General features: G+C 39.6%; 1 protein-coding gene across 1 annotated transcript in view; it reads right to left on the reverse strand.

Moving 5' to 3' along the window:
• Window positions 1–26,132, reverse strand: part of gabrb4 (gamma-aminobutyric acid type A receptor subunit beta4) — a 61,437-nt gene that overhangs the window by 22,211 nt on the left and 13,094 nt on the right. Inside the window, 4 exon segments of the mRNA XM_034099642.2 lie at window positions 6,792–6,919; window positions 6,921–6,947; window positions 6,949–7,014; window positions 9,259–9,324. Of these exon segments, the coding sequence (XP_033955533.1) occupies window positions 6,792–6,919; window positions 6,921–6,947; window positions 6,949–7,014; window positions 9,259–9,324 (287 nt within the window).

Consider the following 26,132-nt stretch of genomic DNA (forward strand, 5'->3'; position numbering starts at 1 on the left):
TTTATCTTCACATTTGGTTACATTATCAATCATGTTAAAGCCATATCTTCTAATGCCGCGTCAGTGTGTGTCTGAACGTTGATGCAGCAAGCAAGCAAGCCTGCACAAGCATCTACAGTAGAATTAATACAGTAGATAATAAGCCGTTTTCATTGGAAATATATTGCTTGGGTTTGTAAATTGGTCATGGTGGGTGAACAGAGTGCTGTCGGCGGGTAATTGGAAAACAAAATATGTCCTGTTAAAGCTGATTGGGCCAGATTAACACACAAGCATGTGGGGCCTCTAGCTCCATGATAGCAGAAGGGTGAAGAAAATAATGCATGAACAAAATGTGTCAGGTATTTATTTATTATTCACAATGACACTGAGCTGCATTCTGCTGCACAAGCATTAAGCTGCTCACACTGCATTGTGCTCCGCTCTACTGTACTGCACCCCCCCCCCCCCCCCCGCTGCCTCTGCGCTCAGCGGACAGCAGGGCTGCTCCTCACACACTGCGAGGAGGCAACATCCTGCTTTATTACAATAATAGGGGAGGTCACTTGGAAATCATGATTTTCCAGGAAAGAAAACTGCAGAATGTCTTTTCCATAATTAGATGGAGGGAGATTAGGAGCGATTATCGGCAGTTTGATACAAATAGAGTTAAGAGAGCTACTGTGCAGACAAAGACATACACACAGAAATCTCTAATGAGAAAATGTAATGGTTCTAATTTTAGCAATACATCTGTACTGTATGTCTTTATGAAGGACCATACTGTATCTAGAGCTGCTACGATAAGTCGATTTATGAAATAGTCGATCGACAGAAATATTATCGCAAACTATTTTCATATAATCTGTGGAAGATCTTTTGTATTGATGGGTTTTGGACTGATGAAATAAGACATTTACAAATGTTTTCCTCTGTTTATTAAACCAGTACATGAGTTAAAAAGATAAATTGAAATAGACGTTTTTCACTATTTCCTCACATTTCATAAACCAAACAAATAAATGATTGATTGAGAAATTAATCTGCAGAATAATTATTAATGACAATAAGCATTAGTTGCACAACTTAACCCTTCTTTTACATTAAGAAGTTGATTGAGAAAGTACATTTGTACGCCTAATTATATAAGCCCATATGTCTGAAGACCACTGAACTATAAAAACATAGTTCTAACACATTATAACCACAGCCTTTTTACAAATCTACCAAAAGACCTTAGCTCCAAAAAATGAAGTAGACGTAAAACCAAAACATCACCAAAAGCAGTGACAAAATGGAACAAACTAAAATACGGAGGGACAAAAAACCTGCGGTCTGAAACCTAAAGCGGCACAAACTCCAGTATCCTGTGAGATCATACACAGGAAGACGAGTCCTGACAGACTCAGCTACTGCTGTTAGAGACAGACAAAACCCCTGGCAGCACAGCGCAGCAGTGAAACCGGCAGCAGCTCCGAGTAAGGGACAGGAATGAATATTTCACCCCCTGGCAGAGAGAGGGGGAATAACCTAGGACGAATAAAGTTGACTTCATATGTGACAGTTAACAAGTCAGGAGAGAATCTTCATTGAGCAGGCACAAGTAGGGACGGCTCACAGCGTGGGCCTGGGATTTGGAAATGTCAGCAGATGTAGGTCAGCAACTTCCTGTCCTGAGAGAGAGCAGCAGCCTCAGACCTGAGCGCTGCACCCCCCCACTCACTGCTCACTCTACACCATACGCAATATTAGCTGCTTTGTATTGCTTTGTAATTATCACTAAGCATGGACGGATTATGAGAGAATGGGTCTCTTAGCAGATACATACAAAGGTTTAGTTTTTAACATGAAGCTGTCTTTGGCTCTTTTCTGCTGTAACAAATGTAAATGTCCCCTCTGTGGGATGAATAAAGGTATTCTGATGCTGTATTGTTTTGTGTCTCTTTTTAGTTGATACACCACTTATATTTCTAGTCATTTTGTGTCTCGTTGTTGTCATTTGTGTGTGTTTTCTTTCTGCTCATTTGTACTGTAATTTCTTGGGTTTTCAGTTGTTTTATGGCTGTTTTTGGTTAGATTTGTTGTTGTTGTTGTCTCTTTGTAGTCATTTTGTGTCTTTTTTTTGGTTGTGTTGTATATCTTCCTGGTCAATGTTTGTCCCTTTGATTGACATTTTGTGTGTGAAGGGCAGGGGAACCCCTAACCCACAGCACCTCATTATCCAGAATCACTGCTGCAAATGTGACTTGTTACATGTCATTAAAAATGCATATGCTAAACCAAAGCTAAGAGCTTACTAGTAGGTGTAGCGTCTGAGAAAGTAAAACATATTTGAATCCACAACAAGGTGCATTCCACTCACTTCTAAAGGCCAGTCTTGTCTTTTCAGACCATGTATCGTGCCAGCATACGTGACGACTAAAAGCAATCTGGAGGAGGATCCCAGAGGCTCAGCACTACAGACAAGAGGCTTTCAGATATATGAGCAATAGTTTTGACACCTACACAGTCTACTCCTGTATCCTTATCTGTGAGGCAGTTTGCTTACCAAAGGAGATCATAGTACTACACCATGGTTTAATAAACAGAGGAACACAAGATGGGAAGAAATAAATCATAATCAGGACAAGGCTTCAATGGTCTTAGGAATCTGCGCTCAATTGTCAGTGTGCTTACGATGAAGTTAGAAAAAGAAAAGCTGAGTGATCGTGCACACAGGCCTGGACACTTTCTACCGACACACACTTCTGTTATTGTTGTTTCAAATGACTTTGTTGCTACACCCATACGCTCTCCTGCACCACTCAGCAGTCTTCAGACCCTTCCTCTACACATGATTCAAAATCTATAGTGTATCTCAAGTTTACAAAAATAACAAATTGAGCAATGCTTGCAAAAGCAACATTTACTCAAGGAACACGATTGTGGGCAGTTTCCCTGATTTGATTTGAATGTTGGACCTACAGTGCAGCGTCGTAACTCCATTTGATTATCGCAGTTTAAAGTGACTCCTAGGGAAAATAGGCAAATGCACATTCATGAACTATGGTTCAAATTTCCAATCTATTTGATACACGGATGTAAATATGCTCCATTACAACTAAAAGTTCAAAGGTACAAAATGTAGTGTCAGAAAAATGTTCTTAAAGATAAAAAATATAATAACTTGTTTTGCAACAAATGTCCCAACGGTTTTTCAGCATTTTACCTTTGTGGTGGAGCTAGTTTGAATGACTTGATATGCATTAAATCAGTTCGATCCAGCGCTACCCTGCCTTGGAGTCAGACCCTTCTGAAGGGGTCAACAGATACATCTGAGGGAGATGAAGGGTTAACAGGAAGAACATTTATTTTGATCTAAACATTTTGGATGTTTCTTTGTCCTTGTTAAATGATATAATGGAAGTACGGTCATATTCTCATAGACTTCTATACAATCGCCACTGGCTGGAAATTTACATTTTTGTATTCCCAGATCCACTTTCAATGCGTAACAATTTGGAAAATTCCACAATAAGGACCACAATAAACCGAGTTCATCATTTGATAGTAATTCTTTAATGTATAGTTTTGATTTGTATTTGTGAAATACTAAATGTTTGCTCTCTTTTTTTAATCCGACTATACGTAGCATCTATTCAATAATCCTGTTCATCATACATGTACGTTTCTTAAGTAAAACTCAAATAAAACAAACCTGGTAAAAAAAAAAAACTGCAGGTACAGCGAATGCAGCAGTTATTGCTTAATACAAGATCAGTGGGTAAAATGTGTGGATCTACTTCTGAATCAGAGTTTGTGATTAATCCACAAATTAGTAGACCTGACATTAAAACCACTAAAAGCAATAAGAATCCAGTAAATAAAGCTTTTTAAAAACCAAGCCAATCACAAGTATCAGCACATTTCACAGAGAGCGGCTCGGTGCAGCGGGGTGTGTAATGTGATTGTCCACCGTTTGCATCCTATTGTGCTCAACAGTGGCACAGGGGATGGATACAAACAGGAGGTCTTTACAAGAAATTGCATTTAAGACAACAAAAAACCTCAAGCGGTCAAACTTGAGAGGCGCTGCATTCAAATGAATTGAACTGAGAACGCAACATCTGTTGTGAAAGTTACATCTTTTGTTCTCTGAAAAAGGAAATGTCTACACAACCCTTGGGCAAAGTCGAACATTTTCACAAAGTAATTTAATTGCATGCTTACAGGAGGCTTTTAAAGGTCCCAAACACACCATGGCATGTAGATTATTCACTGCTTCTAAATATTGTACACGGCTAAATAAAAATGGTCTGGAGGACAGATTCAAGGGCTGACGCCATCTGGATTTCACCATTACTGCAGTGGGTGATGGGAACCGTAAACCCCTGCTCAGCTTGAAGATGAGATGTTGGAGGAGGCTGGTGTCCCTAGCAACAGCCTTAGCTCTCTGATTGTAATGCAGGCACTAAGCCAGCAGAGGTGCAAATGCAGGTGTAATTTCACTATGCTTGTGCGGCGCCAGCTTCGCACTTTTGTGGCTCCCAAGGAACCCGGATGTGCATGAGGCACGAACGATGAGAGAAGCAGATTGGCATGATTATTCACATCAATTAGCACGGTGTCATTTTGGCACCAAATGGTGTAAAAATCAACCAGTTTTCACCTGCTTTATTTAGTGGAGGCACACGTATTGGACGTTTTTCATCTGGTACACATTTAAAATACATTTTAATAATTGATTAATGCCAAATTAGCACAACGTCTTGTTATCTACAACGGTGTGGGGAGGTCCTTCTGTTTGAGTTCAGTAGACATTCAGCAGCAGCAGCAGCAGGGGGAAGACAGAAGGGGATTTGATTGGTCTTTATTGAAGCAGACCCCGATGGTACCTGCTGACGTACTTCTTTGACAAATGATATATATTCATCCCGCTCCAGACCCTTCTCAGGGCTGCTCCAACATTGCACTTGTACATTGCCAGGCCCATGTGCGATTGGCATGAAGGGTAATGAACAAAAGCTCAAAGATTCATCCAGCAGGCAGACATGTGCAGCACGGTCTTCAGCAGCAGTGAGATTGCATTTCTACAAAGTTGTTAAGAGTTATAAAAGGGGAAAAAAGAAAAACGTTGTGCCGTCAAATCTCCTTTTGTGTAAGCACCAATTCAGAGTTTCTGAATACTGATTATTGCATTAATAATTCATTACTTCATATGATCTATATACCATATCACTGCCATTTTCTTTTATTTATGGAACCAAACACCTTCCCTGCGCCTTTGCCTCCATCAAACTGCTTTTTTTCGTAACGACTTGGGTTACGAAAGGCAGCGATCCGATCTGAGCATGAACAAACCTCGGGACGCTTTCGTACTTTTAGCCACCCCCGAGGGATTTGGAATGGGTCCCTGTGTGCACATTTACTGTTGACTGAATTGTCTAGTTTGTCGCAGTGATCTGCGACATTTTGGTGGTGAGTATTTTGAACCTTTTTTTAGCGTTTCTGGGACAATGGGTCTTGGGTTTTAATGCACCCCTCTCCCTCTGAAATATTGTTATTGTTTGTCCCGAGTCACACTTTGTAGACTATTTACTTTATAAATAAAGCTTTAAAGGCTGTTTTTCTTGCCAAAAATACATCTGTCTAGTTCATTCTGCCAAAATAATAGTGATCTTGTTTCTTCGGAGGTTGTCAGCATTTTCACTTGCTGTATAACTGCCACATGACAAAGGCAAATGATAAAGGCAGCAGTTCTCTAATTAAAGTCATCACGAGGCTCTCTGGGTGTTCAGCAGTCGACTGTGGGCAAATATCACTCCTCCATCCCACATGTGCTCCCTTTTGCTCTGGTCACATATTTAAGTGTTTGCTCTTGCTCTAGATTTCCAAATACTAGTGATGCTGTTTTTAGGGTCACAGAGGGGTAAGCCTAGCCCAGCATGAGTGGATTTTTTTCGCTGTATCTCAATATTTTCTCCTGAGACATCATCTCCTTGCATTATTAAATCTTTCGAAAAGTTTAAAAGGACATGAATAATCCATCCATCTCTTCCCTATACCATGCCATCCTCTTTTTTTCTGGGGAACTGCCAGCAGGCACAGTGCAAACGGCAGAGAAAGTCCCTTTACTATGTTTTCAAGCTATCGCTAGTAGCGGCAGGGTCATGCTCACGGTTTAACCTGACCTGATTTGTCTTCGGACTGCAATATAACAGAGTGCTGGAAGGGCCTTAAAATGGAGGGTCAAAATAGCTGACTAAATAAGTCATTCTAACCTGTAAAACACTTCACTGTGCGTTCAGACCGCCGGTGACCGTAAGGGACAAACCAACGTCCAACAATTGTCGCTGCAGGACGTGCTACACTCAAAGTTTAGCTGACCTCCTCTTTTTTTCAGCGCTCTGATTACTTTGTGAAGCGCAAACAATCCTATTTTTTTGTTACGTCGTATATTTAAAAAAAATAAAGTTAAAACCTGCAGCCATGCATTTAGAATGAACATTTAGAATGAACACTTATCACGTGGTGATGAATCCGTTTACTCAACAGTACTGACTTTTGAGTGCACATCTGTCCGTTGTGCTTACATTGTGATTGTGATTACAAATAAATGTTTTGGTGACACACATTTTGACACCCATATCATTTTTTTGCTTTTAGTAAATGTTAAAAATCTCAAAATACATCTAGTACTAGTACCAGTTTAGGATCACAGAGTATACATACAAACCAAAACAAGAAGAAATAAAGTATCGAATTGATTAGCCTTAATCCACAAATGCTGATGGTTGCCATGAGAAAATAAACAGCGTCTCCAGCGTTCTTACCTCAGCCCGTAGAGGACAGTGCCATCTGGGTGCAGTCGGATCATACGGTTCTTCACTGTCACCCCATGAAGAAAGGACTTCTTGTCGTTAAGGAAGTAGGTGTCAGGGAGCCACAGCTGGTCTGCTACACCGGTTGTCCAGAGTCAGGTTCAGCTTCCATCTCAGTGTAGGCCAGACGCTTATCCCGCCAGCTCTGCTGGAAATACATTGTGATGGTGTAGTCCTGGGGAGAAGCAAAACAAAATCACAATGACCGTTCAGATGAACACAAGGCCATAAGCTAATGAAATAATTGGGCCAAAAGTGCTTTTCTTTGCATCTTATTGTTTGAGTGAACCCTTTATAGTGGGCATGGTTTAACAAACTGGTAATGACGCATGGACGTAGAAGTTATTACTTCAGCCTTAAAATCACAATTACCAGATGATACACTAAGTCATGTAGGGAACAAGAACAATGTGCAGAGTTCAAGCTGACATGAAGATGTCGATTCAGTGGTTTACCACATGTAATTAAATGAAGGACAAAGAGAGGAATAAGCACTTGCGATATAAAGGCCACCACCAGCATAAAAGCAGAAAGCATCTGCTACAAGGGCACTACACAACTGTTGTTATGCTCTCAGAACATGAACCATTGTTTTGTCTTTTTACGCAATCAGAAAAAAACAACTGCTCCGGATCTGTAAAATAGAACATGTGGCATCAAACCAATAAATACTGCTGTGCTAGTGTTTTACACTGGTTCTAACTGACACAGGGCCTTTCTTATTCTCTAATTTCCCCTCCTCGACTCCTCGACTCCTCGGTCCTCCGGTAGTGACCCGGAAATGGTTTTTTCAGGCCATGTTGAAGGACATCTCATTTCTCCAAATGCACATTGAGGACCGAGGATCGGCGTCGAGGAGGAGGCTCTCTGGAGGAGCTATAATCGAGGGATACACTGATGGGTTCCTCCACGGTCCTCCACGGCTCCTTTGCGGATGCAGATTTCCGGCAACAGTGATGTTTAAAAAAGTCGTGACGCACGGCCGGACTTATCTCAGCCAATGACGCTCTGCATGCATCTCCTGTATATTATTTATATGGGGATATCCAGTCTCTGATAGTGTTACGTTATTATGCTGTGAGTGCTCTCATAATTGTTTGATTCTGAAATTATATTTATATAAATATATATATATTACATATATATATGTGTGTGTGGTGTGTGTGTGTGCTGTTGTCTCTGCATCTGTAGCCTGTTATTGTCTCATTATACCGCACTGTGAATGAATCAAAGTAAATATATAAGTGGTCATGAACACATTGTCCATCAGACAGAGGGCTGTGTGCCTCCTGTCATCATAATGGATGTCTCTGTAAAATGACCGCTCAGAGGAGAGGAGTTCTCATTCTCTCTGACCGCTGCCTGCTTCCCTCCTCTCTCCTCGGTTCCCCTCCTCGACTCCTCCGCTCGCACCTCTGTGGGCGGGACTACTAAGACCACAGGATAGGAGTCGAGGATTAGGAGTCGAGGAGGGGAAATTAGTGAAATGAGAAAGGCCCTATGGGCGTCATTTTCAACCTACACAGTCCAATGGTTTGAAATATTGTTGTGCCATTTATCTCCAATCATTTTTGAAATTGCATGTTCGCCTAGCTTCATGTGTTTGAGCATGATGCATGATGGGACCCGTCAGGATCCCTTACATCTGCTTTGTAATGAATGAAGCAAAGTATTTCGTCTTGAGAAGTATCCATCAGGATGAAGTGAATGAACACACAGGTCTTAATACGCACTCAACCATACAACTGATAAAACTACTCAATCAGCCGCCTCGCTCTACATGTTATTAAAATGAAGCCGTTTATAAACGCATATTCCATGAAAGGAGCTCTAATCTAAAATTTTATTTTTACATCGTTTTTTAAAAGAGCATCATCACAAACATTAATATTTTGTCTTCTTTTTTCCCATTAGAGCAATTTTTAAAAAGCCTCACCCTCATTACAATGAATTAAGAATCAAATATACATACAACTTATCAAGCTGTTACCGCCTTAAGACTCATGATTCAGAGTCATACAAGAGCAAAGACATTCTCAAGCCGATCACAAACACATTAAGAACAAAGACTGCTATGGATTTTCAACTTTTATCGCAAAAGGAGAACACTTAACGTATGAAAAATATATATATATTTGTTTTAACTTGGGCTTGATCACCATATAGGTGAAGTCACGCTGAGGGAAATAAGGAGAGTGCCAAGAGACAAAATGGCGTCATCAATGAGCAACCCTTTTTCAGTAGTTCAGTACATTGCAATATTATTTTCATTTAGTGGAAAATATGTCTAAAGTCCTTCCTCTCTCCACAGATACTCTGTAGTATCCTCAGCCTGGTTGAATCCTTCACACCAATAACCAGATTGTTTTCTGGGTGGGAAGCCGTGCGGGATCGTACGACAAAAGTGTTTGTAACTCACCATGTTTACTTCTGAGATGGAGTCGATGCTCGCAATGTTGATGCTCATTCCTACGATGACTGGAGGGACCTGAGGAAAGAAAGGAACAAGTCGAGTCACTAACATGCAACCACTGGAATTTTGAATGCACTTTCATTTGTGCCAAGCAGCATTACTTTTTCATAACCGTAGGTGCAAACACGGTACCATAGAATTGTGTATACAAAAGAAACAATTTCACCCACCACACGTGTTTTTTTATTCCTAGTGAAAAGACCAACTTCATATATATTTGCATTATGCATTCTTTGCACATGTTGAACAACATTGATGAAACATTTAACTCTGTTCTTGCTGTGCCAGAGGGTGTATGTGTAACGGAGAGTAAAGACCAGCTACTCTCCTGTTATGCTTGAGAAACAACACAGGAAAATGCATTCATCCAAGATCATTTGTAAACGGGAAAGGAATGGGAAAAGCAGACTGTGCGTCATTGAGATGATTACAGAACATGCTGTAGACATGTAAACAGCTATGCATACAGTATGAACTCCCCTCCATGTGCAGATAACACTAAGCTCACTTTCACATTCACACAACTTATCCATTATCCAAGTACCCACAGACACTGCAACCAAGGCAAGAGGAATTCAGACACCCTGTGTTATGTATGAGCACACAGATAAGCATAGGTACAGCATAGTATTCATCTAAGGGTCATTGTTCATAAGCATGTCATAAAGATAATTGCATTCTCTACTTATCTTACTTTATAACGACATGACTGATAGTGTTTACATAATCGGCTTAGTGCACAATATATGGATTTGACCTCGATCATTTTTTACGTTATCAGCTTACGATATATCGGCATTACCTAAATGACTTATACTTTAATCAACTTATGCTACTATATATGGACAAGATATAGTGTTACCATTTATCGGCTGACAGATCCGTTTATGGACACGACCTTGATTATTTTTATATTATCACCTTATCGCACGATATATGGATACATCGTTGATAGTTCTATAATTGATCAGCTTATTGGTATATTCAGTATATAGAAATTATCTCGATAAATTGTCCTTTATTGATTATCGTAACTGACAAGACCTCGACAGTGTTTAGGTTAATCGGCTTATTGTCAGCATAAAGACCATGATCTCAATATTTGTTTTCTGTTATCAGCTTATCGTACGATAAATGGAAAATACTTTTGATTTTTTATTCTGATTGTTTTTACATTAAGCTAATTGTACGATATATGGACCTAACCTTGATCATTTGTACGTGTAACGACTTCTCGTGCTAAATGTGAACATGACTCTGAAATGTTTTGCTCACCACGATATTTCCCTTTGTGTTAACATATGTGTTTGTCTGCATACAAATACCACCATGATTGTATCCAACATGATGCCGGTAAACAGCAGAGTTTTCTCCACAATGACTTGGCCTCGACAACCACACCTAGTAAAGACCGCCAGTAATGCAGAATAAGCTAGACGCAAAAGTGCAGAGACGGCTGGAGTTCATTTGAAGTTTCCTATTCCTTTTATCTGTTTACACTTAATACCTTTTCTAGCAAGCAGAGAAGTAAAGCAAACTAGCGCCCAGCATTTGAGAAGCCGTTACCCCAGGCAGTGGGTTTTGTGAGGGAACATATTTGTTGACACTAATTCTCAGTGTTTTATCATTCAAATGATTTCTCCTTCTAAGCATTTTTAGTCCTTATGTTATCCTTATCGCCTAAACACGCTCCCCTCCCCCCCCGTCCCCTCGCCCCTTCCTTTTCAAACCGCGTCAGCCCTACGTCGCTCGCTTCAGTGAGAACGATCGGGCCACAAAATATGAAGTGCTGACACAGTGAACAGAAACAGCCGAAACATCTCAGTGATTGGTTTATGAGGCAGTGCTGAATCAATAAATCCAGTTGAATGTTTCATTGTATTATAGTGGAAATGGGATTAGCATAAGGGTCATAAACAACAGAAAACAGCTGTACTACAATATGTACGTTTTGCGTGTATCATCATCATCGAAAGGTACTTTTACTCAAACAGGGTTTTAACAGTACTGTTTGTATGTTTTATTTCCCGTCCTTACGGAGCGCTTCTCTCCCTGCCACTCTGTTCGTGAAGGTCCTCTCCTGTGACTCACTGCACAATCATAGAAGACATTTAGAAAAATATGCTAATGAGAAGAACTGAACAGTTAAGAAGCTAAATGAAGTAAGGTGTCCTTGAAAATCCGTTGAGATCACTTGTTTTCACATTTTCTCTCTCCTTTAATACTTTGCAAGGTCTCGTTCCCCCACAGTCCGTATCTGCACAAAGTGACAGCCATGAGCTAACAGCATCTGAAGCGTCAGGTAGGTCTCAGAGGACGGGGTGATTCATGTATACGCTCAGCTGATGGATCTAGTGCACGGGTTCATAATATAGACTTAGTTTAAAAAAAGTAAAAGAGTACATGATCTCTGTTTGACCGGAACAGATCTACAACGCCCCCTGCCTTCTAATCCTCTCAAAACTCTTGACAGTTACTGAAGACAGCATATGTCATGATGATGATGTGTATGGGTTGCAGACTTGTTCAGATCAAAATCCCATAAATATCTTTGACAATGTATAACAATAGCTATCATAACCCTAATCTGTCCGGATAGCAGAGACAAACCTGAAATAAAGAATGTGAGTGCATGAAAGGCCACATGACAACTATACTTTCTATTATTGGATATGGCTTAAAATACATTCCAATCAAAGCTGTCACTGTGCGCTTCACATTTTTATAGTTCTTTCTCATTGCAATAACAGCATCAACCCTCACATTGTATTGCTTCAATCACTGATAGCGTGAATCTAAATGTACCTTCTTATATGAAAGGAGAAAGGAATGAACACATTTGACCAAACACAAAACAAAACAGACCAACAATTGAACACTCTTGCGTGAATTTGTAAAACCTCATGAAATATGTTTGAATGACACAGCAGTTTGCTCGGATGAAACAAAAATACATGTGTCTATGTTTTTCATCTCGGTAAGACTTCACCAAGTGCATTGTAAAACAAGACTTACATGAAAAGTATAATGGGTCCAAACACCCCATGCAAGGCTAAATGCTCAGTGGCCCAAAGCGAACAGGAAGCCATCACTGAATAAAGTCTTACACAGGTGGTTTAACACATGTTTCTTAGCATGCCTGTGCAGGTTACCCCCCCCCCCCTGCAGTGCACACTGCAGGATGTGATCAACTACCGTAGTTAAAACATCCAGATCTTTCTGTTTCTACAGAGCTCAGCAACTAACACCAACACAGACTGACTTTTGTTTGTAAATGTTCCTTTAGTAATTCCACCGTCGGCCATTTCCACAACGTTGGTTACTAACTAAAGAACTGATATTGGTACATCCTGGTAACTGGGAAAAGCGAACAGGAAAAACTAAAGTGCCATCCTCTTCCTGTTTTGGTTGTGTAATTGTTGACGCACTTCCTTTTTGCCATTAATTCATTCTCTGAGGAGATGGGTTACCATAGGGACCATCAAACTGCTGATAGTGTTTTTATTATATAGCCATTACATTATGCAATGGAAATTCACTACATAATGATGAGCCATAGCAAAAACCTATGTTCTGTTCGTTCAAAACCTACAGGGCAAATATCCAATTAACGCACCGTAGAAACGTCCCTCGATGCACTGCACATATTTCAATGCATGCATCTATCTCGACTGTCCACAGCGATTGGGGTGCTTGCTAATATGATTGCATTTGTACACATGCATGTAATAATGCCCACCTGGGTGTATAACATTGTGTTCAGCAAAACATGATCGTATATATATAATAGGTACCTTATCTGGAAGCTCTGCTGCAAAGGAAAGGATATCCTGTACTATCCTGCACTCTTCCTACAATCCTGAGATATTAGGGTCAGGAAATACTCCCCCAGAGCCTGAGGGGAGACAGTCGTGACTGTACTCATCTATGACATCACACTGTTATGGACATTCAGAGCTGCTAATGTCAAACTGTAGGCCCTTTCTGTTCGAGTTGAACAGTAATGACTCCTCCGTTCACTTCAATTATATTCAAAAGTCAAAGTACACTACCCTTTCTTAAAACTATGATGGGGGTGAAACAGAATTAAATCCATAACAACTATCTGCTAACGAGGACATATGTTCATTTTCAGGTCCATATTTTTATTTTGTACTTGTACTGTAAATCTCGTTTAAAAACCCACTTCTTTTCCCTGGCCATGTGACACTTGTGCTTTTCAATTTGGGGTTTTTATCTTATAGTGTTTTGTATTGTTTTTACGTCATGTAGGAGAGTTTTTCAGTCTGTGGCTTTTGATCTGGTTTCATTGTCTCGTGTTTTACATTTGTTTCATGTCCTGTCTGTTTTTTATATATGTATGTATGCTATGTTTTTATACAGTTGTTGACGTACAGCACTTTATTCAACTCTGTTGTTTTTAAATGTGCTTTAGAAATAAAATAGATTGGATTGGATTTACTGTTTAATAAAGTCTTTATGTTTCTCATACTGCCTTAGCTGCAGCACCTCTTTTCACCCTCTGTCTGGAACCAGAGCCCAGTCTGCTCTGATTGGTTGGCTTGCTGGTTGTCATTGGTCACTCGCTTAGAGCCCCTTAGTCCATCATGTATAATGTGTTGGAGCGCTAGCAAATACAAGCCTAAGTGTTACAAAGTGATGTCACTATGTAATGGAAGTAAACAAAGTAGTCCAATGGATTTTAGCCTTTGCAGACCATGCACACAAACGTATAAAACACAATAAACAAAATGGAAAACCCCAATCGGCATAATAAGGCCTCTTTAACATGAAGCCTCATGTTAAATGACATGTCTTCCAATTGGGCCCTTCGTACAGATATTGCTTGATTAAGATTTCTTTTTTTCAAACACGGAAAGCACTTGACCCAAAAGACCATCCTCTCTGTTTTCTGTAATCCTATTCCCTTCCACCTACTCCTCCCACTAGACTGAATGCCCTGAAGCTTTGTCATATTCCCTGACCCATCTCATTAAAAAAAAAAGAGGAAAAATTAGGGCCATTTTCCATCGCACTCTGTGAAGGCAACCAGTAACAGTTTTCCGTAGAGATGTCAAAGTACATTTGTTCGCTAGATGAAAACAGAAAGCACCAGATCTCTTTCCGTCTCTCTTTCTCTGCCTTTGTTGACCCCGTTTCATTGAAACAGAGGCCCTCGCTTTGTCCCCACAGCTTTCTCGAAATAACGTTACCTGCACTTGCACTCACAAGTTGGCAGATCAACACGTCTCATCTTTTAATAACCATTCCTCCAATCAGTGTCAACCACCATGTTCAACGTTGCCTCGAAAAGGCTTGATTTTGTTCTCATATAACTTGGATATTCTTAAAAAAATACTTCTTATAAAAAGTGTTCTGTGCAGTCATCTTTTAGTCTATCCCTTTGTCTGGATTTGATATAAAAGGAAGGAGTGAGTGTCCCTAGGCTCACCATATTGTCATTACCGTATCAGTGTGTTAACAGTTTCTATTTCCTTTTAAAGCGTGCATGTGATTTTACACCAATGTCAGTCCAATATCACAATAGGAACAGCTTTCAACACACTCCTGGTGATGGCCTGGATGTAGATGTGAGTAACAGAACAGACAAAGAAACAATAAGCACTGATCTCAAAATTGTCAACCAGTGTTGCTTCTTGTCTGAACCTGGCATGTGGCTGCCTGCAGGACTGGGCACGGGGACAGCGCTCCGAGCACGGAACACATGTACTGACATTTTACTAATTTAAAAGGTGCCCTGTTGGGTTTTTCACCATGTTCTACCAGCATGCACATACGAATGCACATGTTCAGTCGCAATAGGCACAAACGTACTCTTTCAGTTTATAGATGGACAACATCGATTACATCCATACAGAGCTACAGTTAATCAGCAATCCGAACTAGTCTTGCAATACAATTAAATATAGCAGCATTTTGTTCTGATTCAATTTGGAAATTGTTGATTTGCTTTTTTTTGGCGAGTTTGATACAGTACCCTTCTCATATCTGTTCGGTAAATATATTCAGCTACAGTCAGCAGTCGGGTAGCTAAGCTAAGCTAAACTAAGCATAAAGATTGGAAATAAAGAGAGACAGCTAGCCTGGCTCAGTTCAAATGTACAAAAAAGGCCTGCCAGCGACTCCAAAGCTCACTAACCAACATGTTTACATCTTGTTTGTCTAATTCTTCAAAAAACGAAATGTCAGAACCCTGCGGTCCTTTCCATCATGATTGACTAAAGAAATAATGTGAAAGAAAACACACAGACTTACGTTGTGAGTCATTTATGTGACAGAAGTAAAGGCATGTCTTCCAGCCCACAAGCAAAGAGGAGATTTAGTTTGTTTTTAGATTGTCCTCATGCATTCTGTTGTGTAGTAAAGAGATTTTCAAAGCTTCAACCATCATGTGAGGGCATATTCAGATCTTCAGACTCTCTTATTGACCATCATGTTCCTTGTGAATGAGATATTGATCACTAAGTACAGAATGATTGAGAAACGGCCATACGAGGAGGGATATTTTCTAATTTCTTTTGCCCTGTTGTTTGGATCTGATCCAAAATATATAGGTTATTCCTGGCCCAATGCTACACACTTCCACCAAGTTTCATGAATATAGCACATATATATCTGACATCCTGCTGACAAAACTGAATGGAAAACATCCTTGGAGAAGGTTCCATAAGTATTATTTATGATCCATCACTCTGATTGGGCAGCAGTATCGAAGGCTATCATAACCTCATCAGATATCCTTACTATTAAAGTGTAAATAATGTGCTAATGACTTTGACCATACCTTGTCCCAGTAGAGCCATGTAGCAAAACTACAAGCAATCAATAAAACAACTTATAAAAAACAAATGGTATTTTATTGCATAATAAATAGCATTCACTGTTTACAAAAGTAATCATGCCGGAAGCAGTTAAAAGGAGTATTGTACATACTGTAAACAGAGGGAAATAACTATTGCTTAGCCTTCTGGCGTGTCACGGGCCTTATCCCTCTTATCTTTATGGGAAATGCGTCCTTAATAATACAAACATTGGAGCTAAATGCTGTAACAGTTACATTACGTGCTTACTGAATGGCGTTGCCCACCTTATGATCCCCATGGTAAACGTATACAATTAATATATCATTCTCACCACATCTAAACAGTGTATCTGCATCGGATGATTGACCCGGATCACGGCTGAGCAAATTTTTAGCGAGGTCGGGAACTTCGAGTTGATGCAGCTTCGAGAGTAATTCCCCCGGATGGTTCGAAAAACAGGCATTCATGCATCTCGCTGTGCTTATAGTGTTTTCACTCCATGTTGACAGTTGCCTTTTTTTATTTAGCCTAGCTGTCCCCTCCATTGCTTATAATGTATGTATGCTGTCCTCTCAACTCGAACAATGTGCTTCAAGTCTGACAGTCTCATCGAGCCTTAGGGCAGACAAGCAACACTGATTTAGTGGGCGGCAAGGCTGCCCTACTTAATGATTTCCTTGCTGAAGGCATTTCATATCAAAACAATATGTTTATATAAGTTTAGTGTCAGGGAGTGTTCATCTTGTTTTTCCACAAACCATGGCTTGACCTTAGATCTCCAATAAAATCCCATTGTAGAAATCTGACACACATTCCAATTAAAATGTTCATTGGAATGTGTTTTTTTTATGCATGCCCTGCATGTGTTTGACATATTTTTTTTACCTTTTAGGGCAGGGGTTCTTAAAGTTTTGATGAGTGAGGGCCAATTTAGGTACCCAATATTGGATTGAGGGCCGCCCAAGAAAAAAAGGAACACAAAATAATTCCAAAACAAATCCTTTCTTTATTGTACTAACCAATTATACATACAGTATACATTAAGAACTTGCAGAGGACACAAAGTTGGGTTATCTACAGACAGTGACTAGCTAAAATCGCTAGCTAACTCCCGTTTCTGATTTTGATAAGTTAACTTACAACAGATTTTCGGCTTAACCGCAACTCGCGAGATGCCTAGTTGCCATGCAACCAGTAGTCTAGCAAACTTTCCACAAGCTGTCATTCCTAATTTAGGAATGACAACCCAGGGGGCGCAGTTTTACACATTCTTAAATTCCATTCTAATTCTTACTAGATACGAACCATGGAGGATTAAAATATAACGCATGCATTTCAGCGTGTCACATTAACTATCGCGGGCCGCCAGAAACATTTCCGAGGGCCGCCATTGGCCCGCGGGCCGCACTTTGAGAACCCCTGTTTTAGGGTATTTATGAATTGTGTCCTTGGGTGTCATGAAAGGAACATCCAAATAACATAATTATTATAATAATAAGATGTTGTTTTCACAACAATATCACCCAATTGTTTGTGGACTTCCATTCTGAACTATGAAAAGAACGTTTTAGACAATACAAATATTTCCCTTTATTCTTAAGAATTCAAAACACTGTACAAAAGGTTAATGTTAGCAGGTGCATCAACCTGTCAATCATAAGGTAGCCACACCCTAAAGCATACCCTGCTTCAATGTTCATTTTATTTTAAATGTGACCATAATTTGAAAAATGCCCATCATTCTCTATTTAAGAAGACTTTAAACTAGCAATAGAGACTGGAACCTTGTCCGGATAATGTTTACTGAGGTAATACATCAAGTAAGAGATATGGTAATTTTTCATAGACTTCTACAGTATACAATCGGACTTGTTTCTGAAACCAGCTGATGGATATTATAAAAGATGCAGGTTAGGGGCACAGACACGGAGGTTGCAGCTTGGTTGCACAGCGAATCAAACTGATTTATGTAGCCCGTCCATGTCACTGTATAGTCAATGCCAGCTTTACACTGGGCTGTAAAGAAGGCTGTAATGGGTTGTCATAGTTTTTAGTTAATGTGGTTCTCCTTAGTCTGTCAAAGAGCAACCAGCTGGGTGCTTGACAAATGAGCAAAAACCATTAAGTGCTTCCATTATGGATTGTCAACGTCAGCCAAACCCCTATTGTACATGTATTTGTTCCTCAAAGAGAAAACACATTTACATTAATGGCTTTATCTTCCGTCTTTGACAGAGTCTGTGTCTTTTTAATCGTTTAGTATTTTGCCAATAAGCAAACTTGCACTAACATTTGATTCTGTCCGGTGGAGATTTGTATAATGGAGTTTGGTATGGTATACTCCACAAGGGGAATCACTTAGGGTTGGCCTAAGCTTACCCTGGTTATTGTTAGGGTTAGCAGAGTCTCATGGATGGTAATATTAGACATGTCTGCCATGCATAGTTGCAGGCTTTATCAGTTGTTTGGGGAGTAGGGTGGTTGTGTTTCTCTAGTCAGAGTAATGTAACTACTACATGCACAGAAAGGATTTGAGGCAGAGAGTGAGGGGATTGCAGACGTCTCTAATCATATATCTTGCCTGTGTTTTGTATTTTGCAATTTTGTATTTCCTCAAAAATGTAATACATTAGTATTTTCTTTGAATATCAACAATATTAATGACTGAGATCGTTGATTTCAACATGTGCCTGATAAAGAAGGAAACACACACTCCAAAAGGCAGTCTGATATTTGAATGCAACCACAAGAGGGCAACATTATGACACTCCCTCACTATCTTCACTGCTTGGAAATTGGATATTTTAATAAACGGAGCAGCATAAATTACCAGCACACAGGTGCAGAGATTAGGGTGTGCGTTAAATCTTTTGGCATATCTGGGTTGATTCTGTGCGTGTGCCAATAGACAGTCGTTTTCAGCAGACAAGAAGACATCTCATTGCACCCAATACACCGTCCTTACATGATGAAATCTGATTCAAATAGGCCGAATAAGGAAGCAAGACAATCACAGATAGGGCTTTGTTTGGTATACGAAGGAAGGAGAAGCGCTATCCCCCCCCCCCAAGGTCTATGTTTACCAGTGAAACCTTTCATGATTTACATTTCATGTAAATATGGGGCGTATGAATATTCAGTATGCCACACATTTCGGTCCAGAGTACGATTGTATCAAACTAGATACACTGCATTTGAATCGTGGATAGGGATTTCATTTTATTCCACAGATTCTGTCAGTTGTAAATACCTGTCAGTTCAGAAAGCACATTTGGTGGACATCAAAGAAAACACCACTCTGCCTCTTATAGTATATAAAAAAACTCTGATAATCAACCCATTGCCTAGCAACAGAGGGTTCCATAGCAACTGTGCAGCATTTTCTCTTCAGTGTTGCAAGAGAACCAGGATGATTTATCCAGTGGAGTCTGTGTTTGCTTTTGTTTTCAATGGCCACTGCCCTCATGAAGCCCTTTTCTTTAGTAATTAACAAATAGAAAAACACGTTATTTCACACTAAATTCTCCCCCTGCATTTAATAAACTGTCATCATCAATGATTTCCATCGTGACAGAGATATATCAATGCAATTACAGAGAAAAATATAAAAGGATTAAAAAAAACAAATGCTGTCTTTGTTAGGCATCGACTGTAACCAAATATAGAAAATATAAATGTAACAAGGACGCCTTCAAATTCAGTTATTGAATACAATTTTAACAGCAGCTCTATTGAAATCAATAATGTACCAATTTAAATGTCATTATGTCCCCTTTTCAAGAAAACATCTACCTTTCGGCTGTGATGAAAAGACGATATTGTTACTACAATCGTGTTGTGGCCCTGAGAGGAGCACACGGAAAAGGAATCTTCACGAATGTGGGAACACATGCACAGCATTTAGAAAACACATTTGTACGCTTGACGAAGCATGGAAAACATCCATTTGACAACACGTATGGCATTCGGGAAAAGTGCTGCGGATACAGAATTGCGCTGCGAGAAGCTCAACACGACGGAAAGCGTTACCAGGGGATACTGAAAAGAGAAGAGCACTGCTGAGACATGAGCGCTTGTTGTTGCTGTATGTAGATTATGATGGATCATAATGATGTTGTGCATGTGAACAGTCTGGGATTGACCTGCTGCTGTGCGTCTTGTGTAAACAGTGCAGCCACGATGTGACACTAACATCCATTGCTAACCACAACTTATGAACTGAACACTTCTCTAATTCTTCCCTTGGTGATGGTTGACAAGAAATCGTACCAAAAAACACATTCCATACAAGCGAGGTCACTAGTTTATATACATTGAGAGCACATAGAGAGAGAGGTGGTCCGACAGAGTTGGTAGGTTAGATTGTGAATGTGGATTGTCTTTATGAATGAAGATATATAGGTCACCACAGGGAACTACTGGAGTTGCCTGCACTGGCTAAATGTATCCATGCTGCACCCTCAAGACCTTAAATATCCCCAGACGTTCACAAAATGAGAATACTTGTGGTGCGCTGTGTTCCATTGACAATTTCAGAAATCATTAAAGAATCATAAAAGCAGTTGTAGCCGAAACAAACAAGTTCTTACATTGCTTCAAAGCAATAGACTAAATCATTCATTTTAATTTAAATACATTGTCTAAATTCTAAATCTAAAGGGTTGCCAGGAGCTTTTGTCCCAAGATGCAATGGGCGCGAGAATGCACCCTGGACTGGACACCAGTCTATCACAGGGCTAACACGCACAGAGACTGACACACACATTCACACCTTCGGGCAATTGAGAGTTTCCAGTTGACCTAACCGCCGCGTCTTTGGACTGTGGGAGGAAAGTGGAGCAGCCGGAGGAAACCCAGTCAGAGGGGGGGGGGGGGGGCCCACAGAATGATCACAGTGTTGAACAGATTGGCCGATTGGAACCCAGGACCTTGTTGCTGCGAGGCGACAGCGCTCACCACTGAGCCACCATGTGGTCTTAATACATATTCAAATAGATTCAGAAGTCCTGTTATTGGCTCCTCTCCACTGTGTCCCTCGTTACCAGAAGGTATTTCTTATCTTTGTGATTTGATTGTGCAACATTGTTCTTGTATTTCTGATTGATCAACGATGCAGTAATCACTGTTTTTCAGTGTCAAAAGTTATTTGTGTTTTATAATTACAATAAAAAGGATAATGTTGTAAATTGTATACTTGATATTTCTGAATAATGTCCCCAATGTGATTTCTTCTATCTAAGCCATGCTGTTTGTTTTATTGCCCAACAGGACACTCCTGACTTTCCACGGCAAATCATTCGGCAGCTTAATGTTTTTCTTGAGGCCTAATTCAGTGTGGCATATATTTCATACTTTAGTAATTTAACCTGTACATTTTCCACATCAATACATTTAAAAAAACAAGAAATACGAAACATTGGATACACCATTAAAACCTAAAAAATGCTGCCTTTAAAAATTCTTCAAGTTTGCTTAAAATGATTCATTTAATTTGTCTTTGACCCAGTAAGAATATTGCCCTTCCAGTGCTGTTGCCCCACCTTGAACACAATCATTACTACTGTATACCTTGCTACTGCACATATTTTCTGATCTATATTACATTCGTTATTAACCTGTAACATTATTTATTGTTTTACATGTATTCAACTCTCACTTGAAAATAGGTCCTGATATCCAATCTGAAAATACTCTGTCCAAAATGTTCAGATTGTATTAAATGAACACAGCATCATTACCATTGTATCTGGGGATACAATCAACCTGTAAAATATCCAGCACTAACATTACAGAAATGGTATTGATTGAGAAACAGTGAGGTAGATTAGTGATAGCTAATAAAAGGAAATCATTAAAGCAGATCTGGCACGACAAGTGAAAAAAGGACAGAAGAGACGGAAAATTATGAGGTAGCGCAGGAGAGCAGAGGCAGTACATCACAGGGAGCCGGAGAGACAGGGGATAAGTAAAGGTGGCCTCATCTTATCGTCCTATCCTGTCAGAACCTCTAACCTGATATATGAAGCCTACTTAGATCCAACACTCAGAGGCTGCATATGAACAATGCTTCCCACTTGCATACACAGATTTTGTCAGTGAATTATAAAACACAGCACATAATACCCGGCTGCCTTTCCAACTCATAAATTACAATCCCTCGAGGCACATTATTAAAGTACTCCGAAGGGATGAAGAGTGAATTACAGTAGACGGTTTAGTTTCATTTAAAGGGCCAGTGTGTAGAATTTAGAAGGATGTAGTGGCGGAAACTATGCTATATACTATATAACTATGCTTTCATCAGCGTATACGTTTTTGTAAGTTTAGATTGTAGAGAAGTCTATGAATAAAAATGACTTTTCAATAGATTCATGACCTAAGAAAACATTTCCCTTAGGAGTTTGCGGTCTTAATTACTAGTTTTACATTTCATTGAAAAGAACATGGTGTTCATTTCGTAAACAATGGTCCCATTTGGAGTAAAATAAATAATGAAGCAGGGAATGATGGGGTGTGGCTACCACGCCCTTCACGTGATTGACAGTTGAATTGTCTGTTCCAGGTTATGGCAGTATTTATATATTTAAAACTTGAAACCATGTGGTTTCAGTTTAAGAAAAGTCTAATTGTATAATTTTGGTTGGCCAACAATGTCATGTTTAGCGTTCGGTTGTCCTTGGCTCCTCCCTGTCATGCCACCATTTCTTCACTAGAATCAGAAACAGGTCAAAATTATGCTTTATAGCAACAAAAGAAGTGCAGTGCTGGATTTGACTGCAATGTGATGCACACACTGAGGACAGTATGTACTCTACAAGACAGTGTGAGTCATGGTTCTGAACTAAACATGAACTAAAACATGTACAAATGAAAGAAATTGAAGGTTCATTTCTTGACGAAGAAAATGTGTCAGCATGACCATGTAGTGTGTGGGTACTTGAGGACAACGTCTGCTCATTGCAGGATCTTTCCTGAAGCCATTAGGAAACTGGCTAAACAAGTGTATGATTGATTTAATAGTCTATTATGGTCCAACTTATCATTTATTTATTTATAGACATCATTTATTCAAGAAGTAACACATTTTTTCCCATATTTATTTTCCAGAGAAGATTTTGAGGTATGAACAAATGGTAAAAGTTAGGATTTTTAGATATCTTTTTCTGAAAAGATGGTCTCAGTCTCCTTCAAAGCTAATGTCCTGAGTAACCCTACATGTGTAATAAATCCCAGTTACTTCAGTGGCATGCCGTGTAATGGTAAGTCCTGCCCGAGTAATTACATTAACCTGTGGTAATTATATGTAGATCCTCCTCAACGATCATGGTTAATGTGTCTCAAGAGAGTATGATTCATGAATTAATTCTGTATTAACATATTAATTTTCGGTCATTACATTCACTCAAGTGTGCATGCAAGTGAATATGGGATCATGTTGTTGCCTGCCATTTTGACATATTCTTACGGCGGATTCTTATTTGTACTCGCTAGTTCCAGCCGGTATGACAATAACAGCCACCGTAGCACGTTCTTAGATGACAACTCATAAAAAATGAAATATTGGGGCCCTCTTGAAGCTTTGGCGTTATGGCAGCGACGATGAATTGCAACGTCCTTGGTTCACGTCTGGACCGGGACCTGTACATGTCACCCCCCATATATTTCCCGCCCTCTCTCTAATGCCATGACGATAGAATATGAAAGTGGATTCCGGGAGTTGCTTTTACATAAAACACACTTTATGGCCTGCAAATCCCATTATACTGTATTTACATAAGCCTGCCTTGAAGAAATGGCCAACATGAAATACCACATGATAAAAAGAAGGCTAAATCAATGGGTTTTTCTGTCGACCAGTTCAGGATGTTAGTGAGTGATGTTATGAGTTAAGAGAAACATGGGCACATAATACCAGTTATTTTACCTTTACATTTGACTACCCTGTAATTCTTCACTGCCATCTAGGGTTTACAGTTGATTTATTAGCACATGAAATGATGATACACCAAAGGACTCGATAAAGTCACATTGTGCAAGTGAGATAAAAATAGAAACCAAGAAAATAAACCAACAGACAAACAACAACAGTCAACATAGCTGGATAACAGACTTAAAATGACAGACTCAAAAACAAGAAAAAAACAAAACAGCATAAATGTAAAGTGAGAAAAACGAAGTAAACTTAGACGAAATGAGAAGAGCGGAATCAAAAGGAAAAAGTGACAGTGTGTGTTCAAAGACGGGGAGAAGGTGTGTTGTTTTTCTAGGAAGAGAGTCATTTGATATTTACATTTGAATTGAAGAGGCAAGTGACCTTAAAAGAAAAAAAGCGGTGGCTATATTCCAGATTCCTTTAATGGAGACCAGAAGTTATAAATTATAAACTAAATGAGCACTTTGCAGGTAGTAAATGACAGTACATTTGACTTATAAATAAATAACACATACAGCAATCATACTAACATGTTAAAGTCATTTCTTAATGTTTGCATAGCGGCCTTCGATTGTTACTGTTGACTCGGTAAGAGCAGCTACTGTGTACTCACAGCGTAAAATGTACCCACAGAATCTTAAATAATGGATCATCTTTTGAAAGCATGCACTTAAAAAACCGTGGCAACAACAAAAGTGGTATGATATTTGAGTAAGGGGATTGATTGGTATCAAATCAATATTACAGCCCCTCAATGTCCAAACACATAAACTTAAGTACTGAAGTTTGAAGACTGTAAAACCACTTGGACTTGGATACCACTCTGCTTCCTGAATTGACAATGAATTAATTGCATCCAGGTTCTATTCCAGAGTACCTGAGAGTGCATTATCATGATTATACCATGGTCTACGCAGCACAACAGCAAAGTGCTGTTGCTATGGCAAACTGCAGTTCAGTATACTCTGTGCACGGAATTAGAATAGGGTCCAACTGAGGACTATTACTGCCGTTTGGTTTGTGTGGCCTCAAGTTTCAATAAATGACCAAAGCAATTCGCAAACAAAATGTATCTGTCCATTTTAGACATGACACTGCACACACAGAGTTGAAAAACCTTTATGTGTATACATGTTGTACAACTTATCTCAAACCTTTTGCAAAGTGGTAAAATAGAAGTTAGATACTACAATAGTTGTAGGAAATAATAAAAGGATGCAACTACAAAGATCAACTATTAAAGGGGCACTATTATGCAAATGTTCAGGTCCATATAAGTATTGTGTGTCTCTACTGATACATGTCTCCATGCTTCAATGTTCAAAAAGTTATTTATTTCTCTCATACTGCCTGTGCTGCAGCACCTCTTTTCGCCCTCTGTCTGAAACCAGAGCCCAGTCTGCTCTGATTGGTTAGCCAGCTCTGTTGTGATTGGTCAACCGCTAAGAGATGTCCCGCTCCTTAGCCTATCACGTATAATGTGATGAAACGCTAGCCAATAGAAGTGTTTATAGTGTTACGTAGTGATGTCACTTTGCAAGTAACCAAAGGAGTCCAATGGAGGTGTTTCAGGCAGGGTGTGGGGGAGTGTGTGGGAGAGAAATGTAAATGTAAAAAGGGATTTTTGCATTCACAAAACCACATATACTGTATCACACTACAGGAAAGGGAAAACCCCAAATAGCAGACTAGGCCCTCTGAGCTCAGTCATTTCTAATGTGCATATTAGTACAGTTGTTATCATCATGTTGACTTCTTCAGCTACACTCTTCCATCTTGTTTTGTTTCCTGCAGCCCTGCATGATGCAAACATAATTTCTCTGTTGAGACTGCTTTTGTACGGCTGGCTATTAGAGCTCAACAATGTGCTGGGCTTTTAGGCCAGCTTCCTGGTAGTGAGGATGACAGCATCTATCTCTCGATGCTATAAATGACATGTGTTTTTCTATGTGAAACAATTGGATAGCTGCATCTTGCCCTTGGCCAGCATATCCTGTCAAGGGTACACCTCCCATCAATCACTGTTGGTTCAAAAAGTGAGTCACAGGGGACCTTAAGAGGAG

Source organism: Pseudochaenichthys georgianus, chromosome 14 (genome assembly GCF_902827115.2).
Source record: "Pseudochaenichthys georgianus chromosome 14, fPseGeo1.2, whole genome shotgun sequence".
Lineage (NCBI taxonomy): Eukaryota > Metazoa > Chordata > Actinopteri > Perciformes > Channichthyidae > Pseudochaenichthys > Pseudochaenichthys georgianus.